At 33.2% G+C, this 25,287-nt stretch overlaps 1 protein-coding gene across 5 annotated transcripts in view; it reads right to left on the bottom strand.

Moving 5' to 3' along the window:
* GPC5 (glypican 5) overlaps positions 1-25,287 on the bottom strand; it is a 1,343,656-nt gene that overhangs the window by 870,881 nt on the left and 447,488 nt on the right. For all 5 annotated transcript variants that reach the window (XR_005376464.1, XM_038569867.1, XM_038569868.1 and 2 more), the window contains exon 6: positions 20,561-20,681. Coding sequence is in view for 4 of the 5 variants with exons in the window: in XM_038569867.1 (XP_038425795.1) it covers positions 20,561-20,681 (121 nt within the window). In the remaining variant the exon portion in view is untranslated. The remainder of the gene's footprint in view (positions 1-20,560; positions 20,682-25,287) is intronic.

Below are 25,287 nucleotides of genomic sequence, written 5' to 3'. Positions count from 1 at the left end.
AAAGAATGTCAAACTGTAAGAGGAAAATTAATATACCTGTTAGAGTCTCTCAACCTACAAGTTAAAAGGTCTGAAAAATTTCTTATATGAATAATGATGAAAAGTCGAAGAGTGAGTAGTTTGAGGAAGAGAGGACTTGCTAGGGTTTTTGGAAAGGGTATGTATATGGGTGTGGTAATGGGGGATGGTGGCTGTATGGTACCTGCTTTCACATATTTAAATGAGCTTCTATGTCTTAGGTGGATATATATAAACCCACCATTTTGTATTGGTCAAAAGGCTCAGTATTGACAGTTTCATATAGTTCCACCTAAAAGAAGAGAAAATATGGTTATCTGAATTGCTCATTAGAGCAAAACTCGGGCCAGTAGTTAGAATTCATAGAAGTTAGATTTTAGGCTAAAATAAGATGGAAATGCTATGTAGGGTCATTCAAAAGTAAACCCATAGGTGGGATATTAGGTCCTAATGGGAAATTTTATCAGAGAGTTCATGTAAGAATCCTATGCTTTGCAGGAAAGAATTACCCAATGGAAAAAAAGACAGTCTCTTCAACAAATGCTGTTGGGAAAACTGGACGGCAACATGCAGAAGAATGAAACTGTACCACTTTCGGGATCCCTGGGTGGCTCAGCGATTCAGCGCCTGCCTTTGGCCCAGGGTGTTATCCCGGAGTCCCAGGATCGAGTCCCACATCAGACTCCCTGCATGGAGCCTGCTTCTCCCTCTGCCTGTGTCTCTGCCTCTCTGTCTCTCTGTGTCTCTCATGAATAAATATGTAAAATCTTAAAAAATAAGAAACTGGACCACTTTCTTCCACCAAACACAAAAATAAATTCAAAATGTATGAAAGACCTAAATGTGAGACAGGAAACCATTAAAATCCTGGAGGAGAACACAGGCAGCAACCTCTTTGACCTTTGCTATAGCAACTTCTTACTAGATATGTTGCCAGAAGCCAGGGAAACAAAAGCAAAAATGAAGTATTGGGACTTCATCAAGATAAAAAGGTTCTGCACAGCAGAGGAAACAATCAACAAAACTAAAAGGGTAGCTTATAGAATGGGAGAAGATATTTGCAAATGACATATCTGATAAAGGGTTAGTATCTAAAATCTATAAAGAACTCACCAAACTCAACACCCCAAAAAACAAATAATCCAGTTAAGAGATGGGCAGAAGACATGAATAGACACGTTTCCAATGAAGACATCCAGATGGCTAAAAGACACATGAAAAGATGCTCAACATCATTCTTCATCAGGGAAATACAAATCAAAACCATGATGAGATAGTACCTCATACCTGTTGGAATGGCTAAGATCAACAACACAGGAAACAACAGATTTGGTGAGGATGTGGAGAAAGGGGAATGCTCATGCACTGCTGGTGAGAATGCAAACTGGTACAGCAACTCTGGAAATGAAATAAGTCATTTAGAGAAGGTATTGAAATCAAGTATCATGCAATTTCACTCTAATGTGGGATTTAAGAAACATTACAGATGAACATATGGAGGGAGGAAAAAGAGAAAGAGAGAGGGAAACTAATGATAAGAGACTCCTAAAGATAGAGAACAAACTGAGGGGTGGATGGAGGGTCATGGGTGGTGTATGGGCTAGATGGTGATGGACGTTAAGGAGGGCACTTGTCATGTTGAATGCTGGGTGTTGCATGTAAGTGATGAATCACTGAATTCAACTCCTGAAACCAATATTGCATTTTATGTTAACTAAGTAGAATTTAAATAAAAATTTGAAGAAAAAAAAAAGAATTCCATTGTTTGAATTTAGGTTGGACATGTGATGTTTATATATTTCATTTCTACAGTTCTAATATTATATAACTTTTAAAACATTCTGGTAAAAATGTTTTTTATTGTTGGCTTTCTCAAAGATTTGCTTGCAAACTAAATGATGAACCTAAAAAAATACACAGAGAGCCAGCTTCACAGGTATGTGACCTGCTTATTAATGCCCATGCACCTGCTACTACAGGATTTCTTTGAAACCCTTAGTAACTTTTGAATAAAGACATCCTACATTTTCATTTTGCACTGGGGCTTGAAAATTATGGAAGTAATTGTGAATACATACTCTTCTTAAATTTTTATGAAGATTAAAATGATAAATGCACATTAATTCTAAGCCATTCAAGACTAGTTCATCACTTTTAAATTACATTTGGGAATTGTCCTTATATATCAAAATGTATTGCTCCAAAAATCATTTTGTAATAATTATTAAATAACCTATGCCAGCATGCATTTGAAAAACTGAAAAATTTCTAAAGGAGTTTTGATGTTTTATATAAAATTAAATCATAAAATGTTTCCAAAAGTATAAATAAAAATACTTATGGAAGAAAATATTATAGAGGCAAAAAGAAAATCTATGACACTATACCAATTCCATTTCTTGAAAATAAATATACATGAAATAAAGAATAAAGGAATAGTAGGAAAGCAGGAAAATGTACAACTATTGTGGTCACAGCTTCTACTAACTCATTAAAATTACAATCAAACATAGGTAGCAACAGATGTATCTACCATCAAAAGAAGTTAAATTAAACCAAGTGAAAAATTTCAAGTGAGGTAACTGTTCAATGAAAAGGGAAAAAATAAAAGTCACATCTGCTTACACAGCAATGAAACATGAGATATTTCACTGAAAGCTTATGTTGAAAATTAAGATATAGATAAAGCAATATATGTGCACTCATCCAATAAAGAGAAAGAATGAATTGGTGGATCAATGCCAACTTTAATTTTGAAATCCTTGGGAAAAAAAAAGAAAATGAAAATTGTGGTTGACAGATTTTCTGCAATATTGCAGACAATCCAGGCAAAGCTGTAGAAGGATGCAGAGTATATTCATTTTAAAAGCAAATGCTACATTTCTATTCTTTGAAAGATACATGCATAATATGTTTTTTTTCCTACTTTAAAGACAATTTGACTTGAAATTTTTAGATTCTTATAGACATTTTAAGAAAGCTAATGAAATAAAACTCATAGATATTTAAGAAAAAAAAACGAAATTATTCACTATATCATTATTATTAAAATAATACCCCATATGGCCTACTAAAATTTTGAAAAGTCTAATAAGTGAGTCAGAGTATTCAGGTTGGAGGCAATTGGATCTAAATAGGGACTGCCAGAGCTATCAGAAAAAAAAAATCTAAAGGTGACTGAAATCCAGAAGGATTCTTCGGAATAGGACTGAGAGAATGATGGAATTGGAAATCGAATTCCAAATTCCAGCTGTCCTCCTTTGGACTTTACTGTCATGGAAAAGGATCAAGAGGAAAGATTTCAAAAATAGTTACATTTGTGAAATCGGTATTGAGAAGACAACCCGTGAAATATTACTCTCTGTAGTGAAAATTTAAGAAATCAGTTGGCATTATGTTAACTTGTATAATTCTTCCTCCTCGTCTCTCTCCTCTTTACTCCTTGGATCTCAAGCATGCTGTGGCTGTAAAGTCCTTTCATCTATCTTATATTTGCTCTCTTTGTAAATTCATTTTTGGAATTGTTGTGACCACAAGTGATATTTTAGTAAAGAACAGGATGTAGATTCCTGAAAGCTCAGAGCTGTATGGACTAGGAAGAGATTTCTAGAGCTCCTGGGTGCCTGTTTCCACAAGTGGCTAATACCCTGATATCCTCAAGTTCTGGAACTTCTGCTCTGGCTTCATTTTAAGGCCTGCAACACATTTAAGTGTCCCCCCACCCCCACTCCCTGTCCTGCAATTGCACCACCATGAGGATCCTTTGTAACCCTAAAACATCACTGTGATCAACTGCTGGCTACCAAAACAAACAAACAGACAAACAAACAAACAAGTGAACTTTTAGAACTTGGCATTCTGGCCCTCCTATACTGAAACACGATTCATGACCATGTAGTTAGAGGGACACCTTATGCACCTGATCACTTTCCAAACACAACTTTTCTTTCTTTACTTTATGGAGCCATAGAGATTCTCCATGTAATTCCTTCTGCATGATCCCATGGGACCATCATATGAAAATTGCATGAGGATAAAAGTACATAGAATAAATGCTTATAAAAGTCATTTACAACATCAACTAGTGTCTCTGAGTGGAAAAGATGCTTACAGACCAGTTTAGCGGGGTACATCACTGGGAGGAGAGGAGCTGGCTGACACACGATGGTAAGTATTAAGAATAGCAAGTTTTTGTTATTCTTCTTAAGTCTATTTATCAGGTTAACATGTTTTTGAAATAAAATAATCATTCAGTCTGCTTAACAGTTGAGTAACTTGGAGCTGATTGAGAATACATGGATATGCGCATGTGCACGTAACATAGATGCACGCGTGTATGCAAAATCAGCTGCAAGAACCTTATCTCACTTAAATGATCTATTTATTGAGTTTGCTAGGGAAAGCATATGCTCAGATAACTAAAGTATATGTCCTGCACACTTCCATATTCTTGCCCATGTGTAATATTCTTTTTTTTTTTTTTTTTAATTTTTTTTTTAAATTTTTTATTTATTTATGATAGTCACACAGAGAGAAAGAGAGGCAGAGACACAGGCAGAGGGAGAAGCAGGCTCCATGCACCAGGAGCCCGACGTGGGATTCGATCCCGGGTCTCCAGGATCGCGCCCTGGGCCAAAGGCAGGCGCCAAACCGCTGCGCCACCCAGGGATCCCCCCATGTGTAATATTCTTAAATGAAGAGAGACGATTGTTAGCTAAGGATCCATATCCCCATTGGCTCCATTCCCATCTCATTTCAGTGGCAAATTTCATGGGTTAGGAGGAATGGTGAGATCTCTGAGATGTCTGTGTACCTAATAGTTTCTCTATACTTTTAGTTTATTTATTTACAGTATTTTATTTAAGTATAATTAACATACAGTATTATACTAGTTTCGGGTGTGTAATATAATGATTCCACAATTATGGATGTTCACTCAGTGCCTTATAGCACTAGTTTTAATAGCCTGTTTGAACAAATTCACAGTATGTAATATAAGAAATAAAAATCATGCATTTTCTGTGAAAACACTGGTATCCTGGAAACATAGGTGTAGTATGTAAGTAGTTTTCCTAGATTGAAGCTGGAACTAGTGATTTCCAAAATCATCTGTATTTTACTAAAAACAAAAAGGAATTCTATTACTGATAATTGCAAAGGCAAACATGTTGCAAATATTTTGATTATCCTATATTTTTGTCTTTTTTCATGTTTTATAGATAAACATAATGCATCAATATCAGAATAGCATATTGTTATTAAATGCTCAAGCAGAATTCTAAATTTTCAAGCATTTTTAGAAAAGCAAACTATTGATAATAAATTGTATTTACAGAGAACTCTTATCTACTTTAATGAATTGAGAAATCTAGCATATTAAGCCATCAAGAAATGATTATTTAAATGATTTAATTATAGCACAGCATGTTTTTCTGCTGATAATGTTACTAATTATACTTTAATAAACCAATCTTAACAAAACAATTAGAGTCCAAATGTTTAACATAAAAATCCAATCTAATTTGGAGCTCAGACTAGCATTTCAAGTGTAATTTCTCTGTTAGTAATTTATTCAGATTTTTGTAGTTCATTAAAATAAATCAATATCTAACTTAGAAATAAATTCTATAAGTTCAAGTTTTTTCCACAAAATATTAACAACAGCATAAAACATTAAAAATATTGAGAAACATTTCATATGATTTAAGTTGATGTGCCCTTCCTGATCAAATTTGAGTACAAAGTTTTCAGATTAATATACAAAGGAAGCTTACAAAAATATAATCAAAGTGGAAAATATGTAGCTATCTTATGAATAAAAAGAAAGTTTAAATAGTACTTCTGTATGGCACTGTGTTTATGCAAAGCCTGATATAAACAAATTAAAACAAAACCATGATATTATTATTTTAAAATTTTCTAGAAGATTTTGGTAGATTAGATCATTTTGAGGCAATTGTTGAGCCTCTCCCCAGTCAGCATCCTTGGAGAAAAAATATCCTTTTCCACTGCTTGACTTACTTTGGTATTTGTTGACTTTGCTTTGGCCAGAGGGGGATTTTACAAGAACAAACACAGAAGAAGCTGGCACGTTTTTGGACAGGTGGGCTGTGCTCCTGACTTCTACCATAACAATAATGTGCTTTAAATTCTGTGATCTGAGGAGGATGGCCCACACATGCATCAGATCTGGACTTTAAACAAATCCAAGCCAAGCATGGCCTAGATCAACTGACTTATAGCTGACCATAGGGGCATGAACAAGAAAAAAAAATGCTTTTTGATATATGTTACTAAATTTTGTATTGTTTTTTAACACAAAATTTTTGTGGTAATAGCTTGATTGCTACAAAGGTGTTATTTTTGAACATTTCTGTTATTCAGTCATTACATCTACTATGTGTATGTTGTAATATCTTTAAAATTAATTATAACTATGTTCTAAATAAAATAAGTGGTACCAAAGAATATTTAATATTTCATTAAATATTCTCTGGTAATCCATTTTGTATTCTATCATAATTGAATGTCCTTCTAGGTTCCTGAAATTGTGACTAATTCTCTGAAACTAGATCAGAAATGTTAGTATAAAATCTACAAGGTGAATCTCTTTATCTATTTATTATGTAAATCCTTTATTATAAGCAGGGGTGATCTTATACAATTTGCAAACGTACTACTCAGGAAATTTCCTGATCCATAATAGAACCTCAATAATATAAGTTGAATAAGGTAAAGAGATATTGTCAGCCTTCCCTCTCCTACTTACTTATAAGCAGACCACATCCTAACTGCTATAGGTATTGTTTCTATAATATATTCACTCTTATTAATACCCTCACTTAATCATATTTTGTACTCACTGTATCATTAACATACCTGGTACCTAGTAAGTTAAGTACTAAATCAATAGTCATTCAGTGAATGAATGGAAGGATAAATAAATAAAAGAGAACAAGAATTTTAAAATTGTAATCTAAGATTGAAAGCATAGAATTTATTAGATTGATTTTAAATAGTTTTTCTTAATATTTGATAATTGAGAAGATTCATTTTTCTGTTCCATTTATATTTTAAATATAGTAACCAACTTAATTATAACTGTCTTTTATTTATTCAGTAGATATATATTGAACATTTCTTATCTTTCCATGCCCTCTGCTAGTCACAATGAAGAAATACAAGTATATCCCATGATGTAATGGACATTGTAGTCAAAAGGCATCACAAATGATGTTCTCCACAGAGGCTTGTGGGTTAATGGGTTAATACCTGGAATGTTTTTCCTTGTTACAAATCCAAGAAATTAATTTATAGATTGAGATGTAATGTATTTTAAAATGTCAGATAAAGAGGGGTCTTTTTTTCTTTTTAAAAGAATGGGTGAAAAATGATGGTTCAATGAATTAGCATAGAAACAGGACAAATTCTCTAGTTATGAACATATTTGTGAAAGAGACATTGAAAATTAGTTTTCTAATAAGGTTATGTGTTCTTGAATGAAGTATAATAATTTTGCTACTCAATTTTCATCAATGAGAAAACAGTACTGTCACTTAAATCAGATTTTTAAGTATATAAATAATTAGCTTTGATGAGCCTGGGGCATATTTCACATTTTTTAAGATGGGGAATCATGAAATTTAAACTCTATACATTTCAATGGTACAAATCAAATACTTAAAAATTCTTAAGAATTAGGTTTTCATTCCAAGATCTGTTAAAGGCCTTAAGAACATATTTATCTTCCAGAAATGTAAACTTTTCTGATAATGTGATTCATTTACAAAAACCTTGAAAAGATTTTCTTATCATTAAATTAAAAATGAATGTGTCCAATAGAAAGTCCCGAGGATCAAGTAAATTTAGCAACTATCTTGTTTTGTTATATATATATCTAGTAAATTCAAATTAGACTTTTATAATTAAAAGCTGACAAGCTCATTTGCTTTCATAAGATAAAAAGAAAAGGAGTGTGAAAGGGAGTTAAATTAGATTTTACCATCTGTTTAATGAGTTTCAGGCCTTGTTTGATAATAAATTTCCAGATACAAAATTTCAAAATGATTATTTTCAGAAATAGTAACTGACCTGCCTTGTGAAAGGTATATAAATGCCTATTCACACCCATTACTATAAAATTCATTATTTGTTTTATTTCTAATAAAACTGATTAACTTTCCATCATGTCATTGTGAAACATATAATAAATGCAGAACTTACATTCATAAGACTTATCACATTTCTTAAGGTTATTATAATTCATATTTTAATTTTATCATAGAACTTTTACTTAGTTTAGTTTTTAATGAATCTCTATAGGGTATTTATTTCACTTCTTCAATATCCTGTGTCTTAGAAAGTTTCCCATTGATCCCCCATGATCATATTCCTCTACTGTCAGCCTACTTTCAAGGTGCATTAACTGTTCCAAAACTATAGGGGGCCATCTGGTTAAGTGCTCCTGAACTGCAAGAAATATATCCAGAAACTGCTCTGTTCTGACAAATTACATCTTCAAAGCACATTCATAAAATGATATTTAAGTAATTACAGAGTACATTTATTGAGTCTGCAAAGCATTATGAACTCTTAATATGCCACAGAAAGCTGAGAATATACATGAGCCAGTTAAAAATTATGTATGGCAAAGGAGTGCTTCAGAAAATCAAGTGAATTACTTTTTTGCATGCCAAGTTCTGGGGTATTTGGAGACAATTTCTGACCATTGCCAAGAGAGGAGTATACATGGCCCGGAATATCATGAATAACAAAAGAAAAACTGACCTGTTTGGAAAGCCTTATGAACTACTGTGTGTGACCCTAGGAACCCAGAGTTCAAAGAAGGTAGTAGATCTATGAACTTGAATTAACATCCCGAAAAAAATAGAGAAAAGGTTTCTGTGGAGCTTTTAAGCAGCACAAAGATCAGCCATGTTTAAGCCAAAAAAAAAATTATCAATGTTTGTGAGATTCAAAATTCTGACTCAAAATAGAATAGGAAAACAAAGTTTAGGGCCGTATATAATAAAGAATAGCAGACCAATCAAGATATTTGGGTACAAAGAAAGAGACCATTGTTGATACTAATATCCCAGTGTTTTAATTCCTTGATTTTACTTCTCTAAAGAAGTGTTCTCATAAGTTAGTTACAGAGTGCCAAAGAGAACACAGGAGTACACATGTTTTTCTGTCAGAAAAAAAAAAAAAAAACTGAGACAATGGATAACAGGAACTTACAAAGAAAAAACAGATACAATTTTTTTGCAAGTAAAAATAATAATAACTTGTTGATTTTAAAGAGAGAGTGAAAGATCTAGAAATAACAGTTGAAAGAACTGAAACAATGAAGAGTTTACCTGTGGGGAGAGTAGATACCAGGTTTGTGTAGAAAAAGGGAGCGTGGGTCCATGTAATCATGATGTAGAATTTCTCTTTTGTCTTTAAAATTATATTTATATTTATCAGAGTAATAAACATATCTAGTATAAAACTGAATAGTACCGAAAGGATTATGTTAAGACAAAAATAGCATTTCTCTGTTTAAGCACCTTATATACCATGTTTCCTGCCCTTGTAAGCAGTAATAATTAACCTGATTGACTTTGCTAGCATTAATCTTATATGGCTATATAACTTTTAGTAAATAGGCAGTTTTTCTGTTTCTTGATTATCAATTCTTGACAATAGCTACTGATTTTCTGTTATACCACCAAGTCCATTTCTTTTTGCCACCCAACGAATATAGCATTAGCAAAGTTTTGATTACTATAATGTCTACAAATATATTATTTACTTCAGAGCAATAGTGTATTGTGATTATATTTCTTTTCCTGTAAAGCTTTTATCCCCTCATAATATATAATTGCCATGGTATCTATCAATTGCACAGCTTGCCTTGCATCTATCATATCTTTTTATGTATCTATCTTATTTTTTCCTCAAAATGCTTTAGCAGATCTGACAAATGGTTAGAAACTTCTTTTTTTTTTAAGATTTTATATATTTATTCATGAGAGAGACAGAGAGAGAGAGAGAGGAGGCAGAGACACAGGCAGAGGGAGAAGCAGGCTCCATGCAGGGAACCCGATGTAGGACTTGATCCTGGGACTCCAGGACCATGCCCTGAGCCAAAGGCAGGTGCTAAACCACTGAGCCACCCAGGGATCCCCTGTAACTTCTTTTACATACTTTTCAACATATTGCTTTAAACTTCTGAACTTTTTTTTTTTTCCTTTTTAGCTTACAAAGTTCCCTCCCATGGTCAACCTTTTCCCTATTCTGATGTTTTCAATATAAGTTTCCTAAACCTCATTATTTTCTTATTTCTTGATCACTGCCATTGCCAACAGCTTTCTACAAAAGGTATAACAAAATACGAATTTGTGTATCTTTACCTATCTGAAAATCTTTTAAATTTATTCTTTTACTTGATAGTAGTTTAGCTGGGTATAGAATTTCAGGTCAGCAATCAGCTGCCTCATAATCTGAAGGTACTGCTTTTCCATCTTTGCCTAGTATTCCTGTCGATAAACAACTAGTAATCTAATGGCTATCTTTGTATGAATTCTTGTGTATTTTCTTTAAGTTGTTTTCTTCAACTGGAAGATTTTAATACCTTCTCTTCAGTATTCAGAAATTTCACAATTATTGTGTGTGGTGTATGTTTCACTCATTGTGATGGTCACTTCATAGTTTCCATTTGGAGTCATGACTCCTTATTTCTGAAAAAATGATATTTGATAAATCTCTTCTATTAGTTTCATTATTTTCTCTCAGATTCTTATTACTTAAATCTCCTGGAGTGAAATTCTAATATCTCATCATTTTATTATTTCCTTCTCTTTTTCTGTGTGTTATTATTTTTTAGGATATTTCCTTGGCTTTATCTTCAAAACCCTTCCATTGAGTTTGATTTAAAGAAATTAAGGAAAGGCACAAAAATCCTGGGGTGGAGTAATCAGAAACTTTGGTGGGAAATCAAGAGAGTGAGAACAAAGAGATGATCAACAGCAAAGGTAAGTGATATTAAAAGTTCAAGAGATGACAACTGATAAAAGGCTATTCGATTCTGAACAACGAAAAGATAATCAGTAAATTTAGCCAGAGCATTTCAGTGGAATGATGGAGGCAGCAAACAGACAACAGTGTTATGGGGAAAGAATAGTGAGTGGGTCAGGGAGTAAAAGGTCAAAGACTGATAAAACTTCACAGAGATTCAGATATTGAAAAGTAATTATCTTACTTAGCCCAGTATTTGCAAAACTATCAGGGATAGGTAGGATAAGCCTTCAGTATACTACTGATAGTTATTACCAATATAAGAGAATATTTTATATACAAATGAAAATTGATGTTCAAATAAAATAGCGAAATATATTCATTAATATTTATTATGTAAACATATTCATTCAATATGTGATGTTTTGTGACTGGTTTCTTTTATTTATCATTTTTTCAAGGTTCTTCTACATTGGACCATTTATCCATAGGAAGACATTTTCCTGCTGAACAAGTTTTCAACTTATGGATATATAATATTTTATTTATCCATTCATCAGTTTGATGAACATTTGAGTTGTTTCCACTCTTTGGATATTATGAATGATGCCAGTCTGTATCAACATTCATATACAGATTTTTGTGTGAACACATGTTTTCTATTCTCTTGGTTATAGAGCTGGGAGTAAAATTTCTGGTTTGTATGGTAATTCTATGTTTAAACTTTTATAGATCTATCTAAATTCTCAAAGTATTTGTATGTTTTTACATTTTACCAGAAGTATTTGAGAGCTTCATTTCTCCACACCCTACAACACTTGTGGTTTTCTTATCTTTTTGAGTATATTACAAAAGATGTTAATTAAGGTGGCTATAGATATACAGCTAGTATCTACAAGAGCTGCAATTTAGTCATATGCCTTGTACTCAAAAGTCATGCTCATTGGCATACTGCATATTGTGGCCAGTGTGCTTTATTGAAATAAAAGAGATTTTGTTTCTGTTCTCTGTTTTTGTTTTGTTTTGTTTTGTTTTTTGAGGGGTGGGGTGTTTGTGTTGTTGTTCGACATTGCTGAAAGGATCGCTAATAACTGTCAAAGGCATTATTTATATCACTTGTTCTAGTTTCTTTCTTTTTAAAGTTTATTTGAGAGAGAGGGACAGAGGGAGAGACAATCCCAAGCAGACCCCACACTGAGTGCAGAGGTTGATATGAGGCTTGATCCCACCACCTGACTGGAAACGAAGAGTCAGGTGCTCAACTGACTGTGCCACCCAGGCACCCCTCACTTGTATTGGTTTCTATTATAATGCTGTATGTTTATCTTTTAGATTTCCCAATTCCTGAAAAAAATTAAATCACAGTAATTTCAATTTTTACAATAAATCTGGATTTTTTTTGTGGGACATGGCTGCAATTTGGAATCTTATTTTGTGAACTAGACCACATTTCACATTATATTTTAAACAGAAAGATTAAAAGTCTTAGCTTATAAATGGCTATACTGTGACCTAATCACCAAAATATAAAGTATAAAAGTTCTAGTGTTCAAAATTCTTTCAGTATGTTTGACAAACAGAAAACCTGGTAGATAAACAGCTCAAATCTTAATAGATAATAATGATATGTAACATAAGCCACGACTGAGTGAATCTAAAGTAAAATTTTATCCAACATAAAACAACTACATACCCTTTAAATAAAAAAAAAAAAAAATCAATGGCCAACCCAAATCCTTTTATTTCCAGTTGATTGTACACTAATTGAAACGGTTGGCTTTATGCTGACAATTGATTTTTTTAATGAAACGGCCAATAGTGAAGAGAGCTCATTATACCACACACTCCAGAAAGCAACCTTCCATTGAATTTACTCCAACCAACTAATTGTTAAATTAGATGGCCATTCAAAGTTATTGAGTACATTTCAAATACTTTCTTCTGAATCAAAAGATAACTAAATGTGTTTGGTTACTACTGCACAGCTAATATAAAATCAAGAGGTATCTATCTTTCTGGAATATTAATTTGGTAAGCCTGGGGACATGACATTGGGGTGTAGTAGAGATGAGGACCAAAAAGTCAAGGTCCTGTTGTGAATTCCCTGAGCAAGAAAAGGAGACTGTAGAAGTGAAGGAAATCCACAGAATCAGCTGATGCCCCTGACCAGTCAATTATGACTGAGTGGTTCTGTATCACTGCTATAAGATTTTACCTATAAGAAGTTTTTAAAATGTGTATTAGAATAAGTATTTTCATGAAAAAAGCTGAGATGGTTTTCAGAATATTTTTAAAATCTTGTTTATTTTTTTGTATTTATAAACACTAACCTTTTAACTATCTATTAAGATTTATTTCAGAACCTCTTCTCACTCTATCACAGCTCAAAAGTTATTATTTATCACGTTGGTATTCTAGGAGCAGAATGGGACAAAAGAAAAGAGGCAATTTAGTACCATCATTTCCTACATGAAATAAGAGAGTCTTCATCTCTGCTTGAATCCAGTAGGTTGTGATTATTGAAATACATATTATAAAATGTCTATATATTTTGTAGTTTTAAGCAAATGGTTATGATTATTGCTTTTCCTCACATTTAAAAACCAAATTTATTTTATATATGAAGACATATTTCTAAAGAAGTTTTAGTCTCTGTAAAATGAATATTTAATAGAAACTGATAATATTCTCTTATGTATTGGAATTATTAGGTTTAAGAAATAAAATGTTACTTAAATCTACCACTTTTAACAACACTGTAGCATTTATTGGCTTTGCAATAAAAGAATTACAGAAAATTGCTGTGATATTACTTTTTATGTTTCATATTGAAAGTAGGTTAAGTAATTTCTAAGCAGTGGGTCATTATTGTTCATAGCTAACCATGCTCAGCAGTTAGGCTTTTAACTGCTAGCATTTTTTTTTTTTTTTGGAAAAATGATAGATGTTATTTAATGTTTAAAGATACATTGCTAGAAAGATTATCTTTGGCTGACAACTTTGCCCTAAACAAACTCAGTCAATATGAACAAGAAATTTTAAAATAAGTTTGCTAAGAGAAAAAAAAATCTGAATTAAAATTTTCATACACTTCTCTAGTCAGTATACTAAGAGAAATCAAGTATTGTTTCTAATCTATTACCAAAGGGCAATTCAGTCTGATGCAAACATCTAACAAAGTCCATGTTAACCCTTTAAAAATTCTCCTTTTAGAGAATTTCTCCCTGGCTGTTCACTACAACATACTCAAAACAAGTAGCTTTCAAAGGTGCAAGCATTATCTACCTAAAGCACAGGCTTTAAAATGTAGAAAACTGCTGGAAAGTATATTCACGCAATGGCTTTACCAAAGAAAGGGGCAGAATTACAGATGGCAGGAGGCCAGGCATGACTTTCATCTTTTCTCCATGGTTCCTTTTCCCAACTCAGAAGGAATTACAGAGGCAGTGAGGGGACTCCGAAGTGCCTGAGATATGCCCTGAGGACCAAGCTAAAATTCATAAATCTTCATTTATATTAGATCTTCTGAGCAACTTTTTTTTCTTGATAGGGTTTAAAAAATAGAGGGTCTTTCCTAAACCATAAAATAAAATTAAAGTTGTTTCTCTAGGAAGCCCTGCAATTTTTCATGAACTATTTTCTAATTAAAATATTTATTTTGGCCATATTTGAGGTACCCCCAGGTGATAGCAGCTCAAGCTAACATGTCTAAAGGACTGTTACTTTGGTCTCTAGAACTCCATGTGATTTTCCTACCACCAATGTATGGTCACTGCCAAGTTCCCAAATACACCCTCAACATACTGAGAAAGCTGACAAATAATCTCTGCTTCCTATATAATTCTTACAATTTACCCAGGTAAAAATTTAGCAATATTTTTCAAAATACTTAAAATTATTAGTGAGCAGATTCTTGGTTATAACATCTAGAAATATATCATGAGAGGAAAATGTTATAAAAAGATTCATCTTGAGGAATATTCCTATTAGCAGTATTTATTATTGTGAAAAATTGGTAACAACCTATACATCTAATTTCAGTTTTAAATAAAATTATACTCCTTCCATATGATAGAAAAGTATACAGGCACTAGTAACCATACTGCAAAGTATTTTATGCCGTGGAAACAAATATGTTACATGTTGTTAGGTGAGAACTTTGGGAAGCAAAACCAAATGTACTCTTTGATCTCATTTTGTTTTATACAAAAAAGTAAAAGTTTTGATCTAATTATATGTCTAATTAAGTACAGCAAAAACCTACAAGGCTTATTTCCTGAGATTTCTTCCTGTTTTAAAGTAGTAGAACATTTAACTCTCTACTTTTTCTGTAAAACTTTCTAAAATAGCAAAATTAAATTTCTTATAATGAACATTGATTATTCTTCAGTAAAAGTTAGTTATGAAATTCCTTGTCTGTCCTACATCAACTGTCTAAGTAGCAACATGGTATGACATGCATTTTAAAAAATGCTTTTTCCATTCCAGATTTTCAGAATATACATCTTTCATACGATTCTGTTGTTTTTATTCTCCTCTAACAGTTTTGTGAATTTATTCTCTAACAAGAAGGTGGTAACCTCATAGTCCCATCACTTAAATATGTACCTCCTGTTCTGTGGTTGCCCCTGAATTCTGGATGTTTCTCTCTGGAGTCTGAGGCATTTCAAATGTAATAGAACCATAATTTCTAATCAACCCCAACAGCTTAACCCCAGACTTGCTCCATTTCCAGAATTCCTTCTTAAAATTAATGACATTATCACACCCACCAAAATAGGTCTCATCCTTGTTCTCTCCCTCTCAATTCCATTTCCAATCCATCAACAAATCTTGATTAACTCTCCTTCCTGTATTTATCTAAATCTCCCTGCCTCACATGTTAGCCACTCTTCTTATTCTAGTCCCAATTACCATAATCTTCTCTCTTTGTTACTTCCTCTATTTTTGCTCTTCTATTTTGGTTCACTTTCCAAAGTTAAGACAAAATTATCTTCATAAAACGTTAATTAAATTATATCATCTTCTGCCTATAGTCTTTGGTTTCCCATCCCAATTAGGATAAAATCAAAATTCCCTGATGGAATGAATCTACCAAATTCCCCTTAAATCAGAATCTCTCTCTCTCTCTCTCTCATTCATTCACTCTGTTCCGGCCACATGGCCCTTTATTTGTTCTCTGAACACAATAAACCTATTTCTGACACAGGTCCTTTGCATGTAGTATCCCTTTTTCCCCAGTTTTCCCACATTTTTTGATTCCTTTCTTCTCTGTCTGTATCAACCCAAATATTCCCCTTTTAGTGGCCTCCACAAGCACATTCCTCCTACATGCCTTTTCCTGTCTCTCGTTCCATTTTGTTTCCTTTATAACATTTGTCAGCTATAGTTATTGTACTTGTATATTTTTTTTCTTAGAATGTAAATCTCATGGGAACAGAGTTGTGTCTGCTTTGTTCATCTCCTTAACTTCAGTGCCTTGGGTAGAATCAGGCCATAGTGGGAATTCAGTAAGTACTAACTGAATATTTTGAATAAATTATGAAGACATCCAAAAAGTATCATTTTTCAAAGTAAAATTTAGTGACTGTAATTGCAAAGGTTACAGGGTAGAAAATGAGGGACGGTTCAATTAAAGGCCAAAAAAAAAAAAAAAGGAAAACAAACAAAGGGTTGCCAAAGAGGAAGTGGTGGGGGGATGGGGTGACTGGGTGACAGGCACTTGATGGGATGAACACTGGGTGTTATAGTATGTGTTGGCAAATTGAATTTAAATCAAAAAAATTTAAATAAATAAATAAATAAATAAATAAATAAATAAATAAATAATAAAAATACTACTTAAAAAAAGAAAAGGTGTCTGGAAGCTACTGTATGGAGCCAATTTTTGCAATTAAATATGGTTGGCTTATTTGCATACATTTACATAGGGTCAAAAGGACAAGAGGAACATTTACTTATCCCTATGATGAGAGATGTCATTTCCACTGTTAAATGCACTCAATATCCATCACAATAAGAAATATATTGGATTCTATGCAAACAAACATAAGTGATCATCTAAATCTACAAATTAGATTCTGAAATATATTCCTACTTCTACTTCCTCCCTTTGTCTCACACTACTCCCAAATTAGTAAGTTATCATTTATAGAAGACAATATTCTGAAACTTTTCAGACCTGACACCATGCTAGGTTTTAGTAACTGCCCCCTTGATACTGACAGTCTATTAGCCATCTCTGCCAGGGCACACACATATGACCAGCATTCAGAAATCTGGCAAAATAAAAAATTTCTCTTCATTTTCAGGACAGCTGGCTTAGGAAAGAACATATTCTAAGACATTAAAGGTGAATATTTTCATGACACTTGTATAAAATGACTTTCTGCTCTCTTCTATGAAACCTAAATTTCAATCCTCATCCTATAGACTTTAATAGACTTCAAAGGTGGCATTTTATATCATATTCTCTTATAATACTAGAACAAAACTTGAATGTGAATAATTGGAGATCTGAACACTAATATAAAGATGAAATAACAGGATTCAACACAGGAGCTAAAAAAAAGGGGGGGGGGATTATTTCCCTCTGCCACATTGAAAAGTATATGGCTTTAAAACCTAGGAAACAAGACCCTGGTGATGTTATGCTGAATGGGCAACATATCAGCGAACTCTCTTCCTAAGAGTTTTTATAAACCTTTATTATTTTGAGTATTTACTTATTTCTTTGTGGATATGTTTTCTTATACCTGTGTACTCTTTCCTATATAGCAGCTCCATTCTCATTACTTATAATAAGGTTTCCATTGGGTTTCATCATGTATATTCTATAAAGTTTGAATACACACCTACTTGACATGTGTATTTATGTAACCCTACACTATACACATGTACCATTGTGCTGTTACATATTTAATACACTTTCCTACAACCAAATAATTTACCATAATGAGATAGAATAAATATACACTGAAGTTCTATTTTTCCTTCCTGCCCTCCAATGGATTGGTTTGTGTACTCTCTGGGGAATGCTTACCCCACTTTGGACACCACTAAGATTTTGTCTCAAGGAGAGGAACTGATTCATACTAAAGTGCTTTTAATTTTATGATCTATGTATATGCTAGAATTTCTGAATAGATCTGCATAACTTATTATACCATATTACAGTGTATGATGCTATGAGGTACCAGCTAGACCAAGGCATTTGTCTACCTATGTATACTATATACCTTCAGCTTCAGGTAATATTGTTGGCTGCTGGTAACACAGAGCTGAGTTAACACTTCCCTGCCTCCACTCTAATAGCCTTCATCCAATTAGTGGTCTAATAACCTACCTCCTTGTCTCAATTCAGGACACCCTGAAAGGGGCCTCCTAACTCCAGAGTCCCTAATGGATTTAGATGATGCTTCCATTATTACCACAATATGGTTCAATTGCTCTCTCTATACAGAGCTACTTCCTTCAGTCTTTTACTGATTGCAGAGGCACCCTGCCAGGAATCTGCACAGATATCTCTGTCCCAGAGTCTCTTATGTGTCGAGTTCCTAATAGATAAAACAATTGAGCCACTGGAAATTCAAGAATGAAAATAACATCCTAAATCTTCCTGAATCCCCATTAGAGCTTCACTGAGTCAAGATTAATTTCACCTGGAGGTCTTCTTGGTTTTTCTTATTATGGAAAATCAAGGTTCCAAAAATTGCCAGGAACTTCCTTCTTTTGAATGCCTGAGTGACATTTACTTATGGGCTTAATATCACTGCTTCTGGGGACAACAGCCTTTGTCCATCCAGATCTCAGGCTGTGGTCTGCTTGTATTGCTCACTCTGATGCCTTCTTCAATGTCACTTCAGCTCCTAACAATCCCAGTACCACTCAGGTTCAAGCAATATCAGAGCACTTGGGCTACTAGCAGTGTAAGGCACCTCCTTACTTTACGTGGAGGTATCTCTCTGAGTGTATTACTCACTAGAGGCTATAAGGTTTAACTCAGTAGTAGTCATAACACCACTTTTCTCTTACACTTTTCTCAATGGAACTTACTTTTGGTTCTGCCATCCAGGGTGAGAACTCTGTTTTCCCAATGCACTAGTCATAGAATAAGCAAAGTAACCATTATTGCCTCCTGGAAGAAATGTATGGTATTGGACATAGGGCCCCCTGCTTAACTTTTCTTTGATCAAGATATAGACTTTCATAAAAATGAAATCCTAAGAACTGGCCCTACATAAATTTAAGTTTTGCAGGACAACTATGAAAAGCATATCCATGACCTTATTTTTTTAAGAGAGAGTGTGTGCCTGTGCAAGCTAGGGGGCAGGGAGAGGGGCAGAGAGAATCCTAAGCAGGCTTTGCATCCAGCATAGAGACCCACATGGGGCTCAATCTCATGGCCCTGGGATCATGACCTGAGCTGAAATCAAGACTCAGATGCTTAACTAACTGAGCCACCCAGCCACCTCTAGAGTATTTTAATATTAAAAAACAAACAAACAAACTCAGTACTATGTTTAGGTATAGTTTCTGACATAGAATATTAGAAATAAAAATCAACTATCCATCTAAGGTTTTACTTAGAAAAAATGAAAATATATGCACAGATAAATTGTTATAAAAAGACTAATACCAAAAAAAATAGTCCTTCTTAGCCCAAACTCCAATAGATGAAGAATGGAGGGTGGCCATTACAGCATATAACATAATATTTGATTCTAATTAAAAGATTAGTTCAATGAAATGTTATTTTGATAGAAATTTACAGGTTTAATATGCTATATATTAAAAATAGTAGTATATATTCACTTGGTTACATATTATTAAAGATAAAATAGAAGTATTCTATAAACAAACATTAGGTAGATTATAAGACAACATGTAAAAGGAGACTCAGGAAATAAATACAAAAATGCATATCACTCATTTATGACTTGACTTTTTTAAAAAAGATTTTATTTATTTATTCATGAGAGACAGAGAGAGAAGCAGAGACATAGACAGAGGGAGAAGCAGGCTCCAGCAGGAAACTCAATGTGGGACTCAATCCCTGGACCAGGATCACACCCTGAGCCAAAGGCAGATGCTCAACCACTGAACCACCCAGGCGTCCCATGACTTGACTTCTTTGAAAATGTAACAAAAACTTTCATAGTAAGGCTCAGAGAGTTGCCTGGAAAGTGACTCCAGCATCTTCTATGTTCCGTATTTTCTCTAATTGTCATAGTAGTCCCTGTGTCTAAAGCTTATTCACTGGGGATGAAGCTTATACTGAGATTTTCACTATACCTTGAAATGCTGAGGCTAAGGTTCCTTTTCACAGATCCAGACTGTTCTCCATTAAAATACTACTGTACATTGATTTCATATGGAAACTGCTCAATAAAATATTTCTAAAACTCTAGATACAAATAATTTATTCAATACTCACTTTTAAGTAGAACTATCAGATAGGATTAATAGATTTAGCACATGTAATGGAAAGTCACTACTTATTATTTACCATTGATTATACCAATAGAGTATCAGCACTTACCTGAATAACATGCTTCAGTTTATCAATAATTTGATTTATCACAGGATCAGTTCCTTTGACTTTGACTTCAGGATTTCCAGATTGGGCTTTGATTCCACTTCCAACCACACGCTCTGTATAGCTAACAAAACAAAAAGAGGAAGATACAGGATTTAGTATCCTGTCAGAATATAACCTGCCATAACCATTTGAATATATTTGAGTTCAGAATCTTACTCTTCTAAGAGTATACAACAATGCATTTTTTTTTCTTGGAACGTCTGTTCCTGGTGCAGATGCAACAGATGCAACATTTTTTTGGATAAACTATTTACCATGAAACTATAAGCTATTCTAATGTTTTTCTCTCAAAAGACCCAACCAGGGTATCTGGGTAGCTAAATCTTTTAAGCATCTGCCTTCAGCTCAGGTTGTGATCTCAAGGTTCTGGGATCAATCACTTCTCTTCCTCATTCCTGCTCTCTGTCACTACCTCTCTTTCTCTCAAATAAATAAATAAATAAATAAATAAATAAATAAATTTAAAAAAGACACAACCAAAAATTAATTGTGCTTTAACACTGCTTATCACTATACTAAAGAAAGCACTCTGTCTCTTTATGTCTATCATGAATAAATAAATAAAATCTAAAAAAAAAAAGAAAGCAAATATACATGTCACTTTGTTACCAGATCTTGTTGAATCACATGTATGTCAATCCATATTATCTGGGTCAATTTACTTCATTTTATACAATATATAAATGAGCCACAATGATATTTTTTTACATATTGGACTACAAAAGTCAAAATTATAACCATTATAAATAAAACTGGCAAAATATTTTACAAGTAGACAAAACACAATCAGCTTTCACTGACATTTATCTAAAAAAGGGTGTAGTAAATCATGTTGTATGTAAATACGGTAACTTCATAGGTGGTTAAAGTCATTGCAAATAACTGTCTTCCCAAAATGACAATTTAGATTCATTGGTCACAATCCCAGGAATGAAGGAAAGATTCAGTGTGCTTTGGGAATAGCTAAAAGAAACGGTATATGCCAAGTAAGAGGTTAGGGATAACATGAGTAGTGAACACTGAGCATATGGAGAAATCCACATGGATTAAGACACTTGGGGAAAAAACTAAAGTTACAGCTTGTGTTAGCCCTTGAAGTATTATGGGAAGAGCAATTCTTAGATGGTGTAGTTAATGTAAATTCCAGAGCAAAGGATGACATCCAAGCAGGAGAAATGGCAAAGGCATACAAATAACACACTCAGGAAATACAGCTAGGTATCTATTTACAAAAAGTACAAATACAGAAAAGTAAGAGATAGGAGGCCATGCCCTGAACGTTCCATACTCTCTCCATTTAAGACTCTCCTCTGAGTAAACTGCTGTTTAAACAAAAGTCATAATAAAGTGGTCTCAGAGACTTTCTAAAAGGCATTTCCATATTATGTTTAATGTAGTATTTCTTCCCTCTATTTGAGCAGAGTATCACAGCTAACCATGTAAACCCTCTGGATTTTCTACAGCAATGGGAATCCCTTAAAGAGATGAAAGGAGGCTCCACTGTTGAGAATATGGCTATACAAAAGAAATTTCAAAGAATATCCAGTTCCTCCCCAAATTTTGCACACTCAATTACTAATTTATACAAGTGGATCAAATAATTACTAACTAGATCCTTCCAATGAAATGATGGAACCTTTTTATGTTGATAATATCAGTTGGATATGACAAAAATAATGATATTAATACATTTTTTTAAAGCTACCTTGAACTTACTTCTTAAGGCAGAAATAGATGGGTATAGAGTTAGGTATTCCAGTATATATTAGGGATTTGGCAATATATACTAATAACGACTAGTGAAAGGAAACCAATTACCCAAATCTATTGATGTGCAATAATATTTTTACATATAAGTAAGTAAGTAAATTATAAATATTAAGCTTCTCTTAACTCCTCTGTAGCACTATTGTATTTTTTCTTCCAAGTATTTCAAGCAGATTGCACATGTGGCTCTTTTACTATGTATTTGTTATTAATAAATGATGAATAATATGAATACATAAATGGACAAATGCTTGTTTATGATTCAGGCTTTGTTTTAAATACTTTCTTTGGAGCCTGTCAATTTACCTCATATAATCATTTTTTGTGGCCATGAGAATGTACCTATAGACGTCAAAGTACAGGAAGTTTAATTGAGTAAGTGTGTCTGCTGCTATGCCCTGAAATCTATTTCTGCATCAGCTTCCAACTGATGACTGTGTTCAGTAGGGATACTAATGCAGGGCCATTGCTGGAAGACATAGGTCTGCTTTGATAGCCAAGTTTGCTCAGGATTCCCCGAAGCCCTTGCTAACCTTTCCTTTGGCCGCACGTCATGCTTAAGTTCCTCCACTCAAACTTCTTATCCCTCTCCTTCACTCTGGGTCACACATGCTTCATGACTAACAGCTTTTCCAGCCTTACTCAGTTTCCACCCCATTTGCTCTGATAGGCATTTCCCTTAATAAAATTCACTTGTGTTTAATCCCTTTTTGGCATCTGCTTCTTGGAGAACCCAGATAATACAACATCTAATATTTATATTTAAGGATTCCCACTCTACAGATTGGGAATCTAGGATCTGAATATATTCAGTAACTTTCCCAATGCAGCACTCTAATTCTTAATGAAAAATCTTGAAATCAACTAATATAGAGATACAATTAGCTTTGTGCAAAGTGTCATCTTTTTAAATCTTTTTTTCTGTAACTACGGCATTTTCAAATGTTTTACCACTTATGATTAGAAAAGGAATCCTTTTTTCTGTAACTACAGCATTTTCAAATGTTTTACCTCTTATGATTAGAAAAGGATGTACTATTTTCTTCAAAAATTTCAACGAACAGTTGTATATTACAGCTAAACAGTGAAGTAATGCTTGCTAGAGGGGTGAAAAGAAGCTAATAGACTGCAAGTTTGCTATAAGATTTTCCTGTTTTTCTGGAAACACAGACATAATGTAAGCAATGGAAACTTAGTCTCATCTCTTAATTTTAAACACAGTAAAACCTTTGCATAATAAAGGTTTGAACTTTCCGGGTTCACTTATATGTGGATTTTTTTCAATAAATACAGTACTATAAATGTATTTTCTCTTCCTAATTATTGTCCTAACATTTTTTTTCCCTTTCTCTCACTTTATTGTAAGAACAGAGTATATACACAAAATATGTGTTAATTGATTGTTTATGTTATCAGTAAGTCTTCTGGTCAACAGTAGGCTATTTGTAGTTTCAGGAGAGTCAAAAGTCATGCATTGATTTTTGACTATGCCCCTAACTCCCACATTCTTCAAGGGTTAGCAGTAAACTGTTACTTTAGTTGCATCTTGGTTTATTTACAGACCATGAACTTTCTTTTAAGATTCAGAAATGTCATGTCACATTAATCTGAAGAATTTCACATTTTTTATTCTTAATTGTCACAGTTGGTAACACAGATAAATTTTATCACAACTAAAATTGATCAAGAATCTCATTCCAAACTAGTGTATTATTCAATAGTTCAGTATCACTATTCTTATGTATTACTTAAATAATGAAAAACACTGCAGCAGGGCATTTAAGATACTTCAAGTGGAAATATAATTTTAAAAAATAAGTTATTCTTTTCAGTTTGCACAATGTTAAGAAGAACCACAATGCAATAGTGGTACATACTCACCAGAATAGTTTAAATGAAGAAGGCAGATGACACCAGGTGTTGGCATGGATATGGTACAACTGGAGCCTTCTCTTGTTTTGGATGGGTGTCTAAACTGATATAAACCACTGTTTGACATGTATGCTAAAGCTAACAACCCCATGGTTCTGGAGGTAAACTCAACAGTGTTTACCAAAAGCAGATATAAGAATGTTCAAGGAAGTACTTCTCAAAATAGCCCCAAATTGGACATAACCCCAATGCCCATAAATATTAACATGGGAAAATAAATGGTAGTATATCTATATAACAACATACTATATAGAAATGATAATAAATGAATTGCAACTATAGTCAATAGCTTATAAGCTAAATGTTGAATGAAAGAAGCAAGGTATAGAACATACTCTGTGACCCCATCTATAAAAGTTTAAAAATGAATCAATGTTCTAAATTACCATAAGAGCTACTCTAGGAGAGACTGTCTAGAAGGTTGAAGGGGATTTCTGGGGTTCTAGTAATACGTTTCTTGATTGGGGTCATGATTACACAAGAGTGCTCATTTTGTGTAAAAAAAAAAAAAAAGATTGAATTGTACAGTTAAGATGTGAATATTTTATGGTCTTCCAAATAAAAAATACAATTAAACACTCACATTTTTAATTGTATTTCTTTTTTTAATATGTATACATATTAAATGTATACATTTTTCTTAATATGTATACAACAGAAAAAAAATGGTATTTTTAACATGGGCTAAATGGTTTTGTCATGACAAAATGAGTAACTTAGGATCCTGGTTTGATAAAAACTTATTCCATGCAGCCTTTACTTTGCATGCAAAAAAATATGGTTTTCTAATCAAATAACAATGTTTCTAACAAAGGCTTTTTGAGTTTTTTATTATGAAATTTTAATAAATCATTAATCACATTTTCTTCTAAATGTACAAGTAATGGGTAAAATTTTTGAAGGATCCCTACAGAGGTTTCTGGACTTGAAAAACTGCTTGCATTTCAACTAGAGGAAGGGAAAAAAAA

The sequence above is a fragment of the Canis lupus genome, chromosome 22, assembly GCF_011100685.1.
Source record: "Canis lupus familiaris isolate Mischka breed German Shepherd chromosome 22, alternate assembly UU_Cfam_GSD_1.0, whole genome shotgun sequence".
NCBI lineage: Eukaryota > Metazoa > Chordata > Mammalia > Carnivora > Canidae > Canis > Canis lupus.
This window is presented reverse-complemented; position numbering and strand designations above follow the sequence as displayed.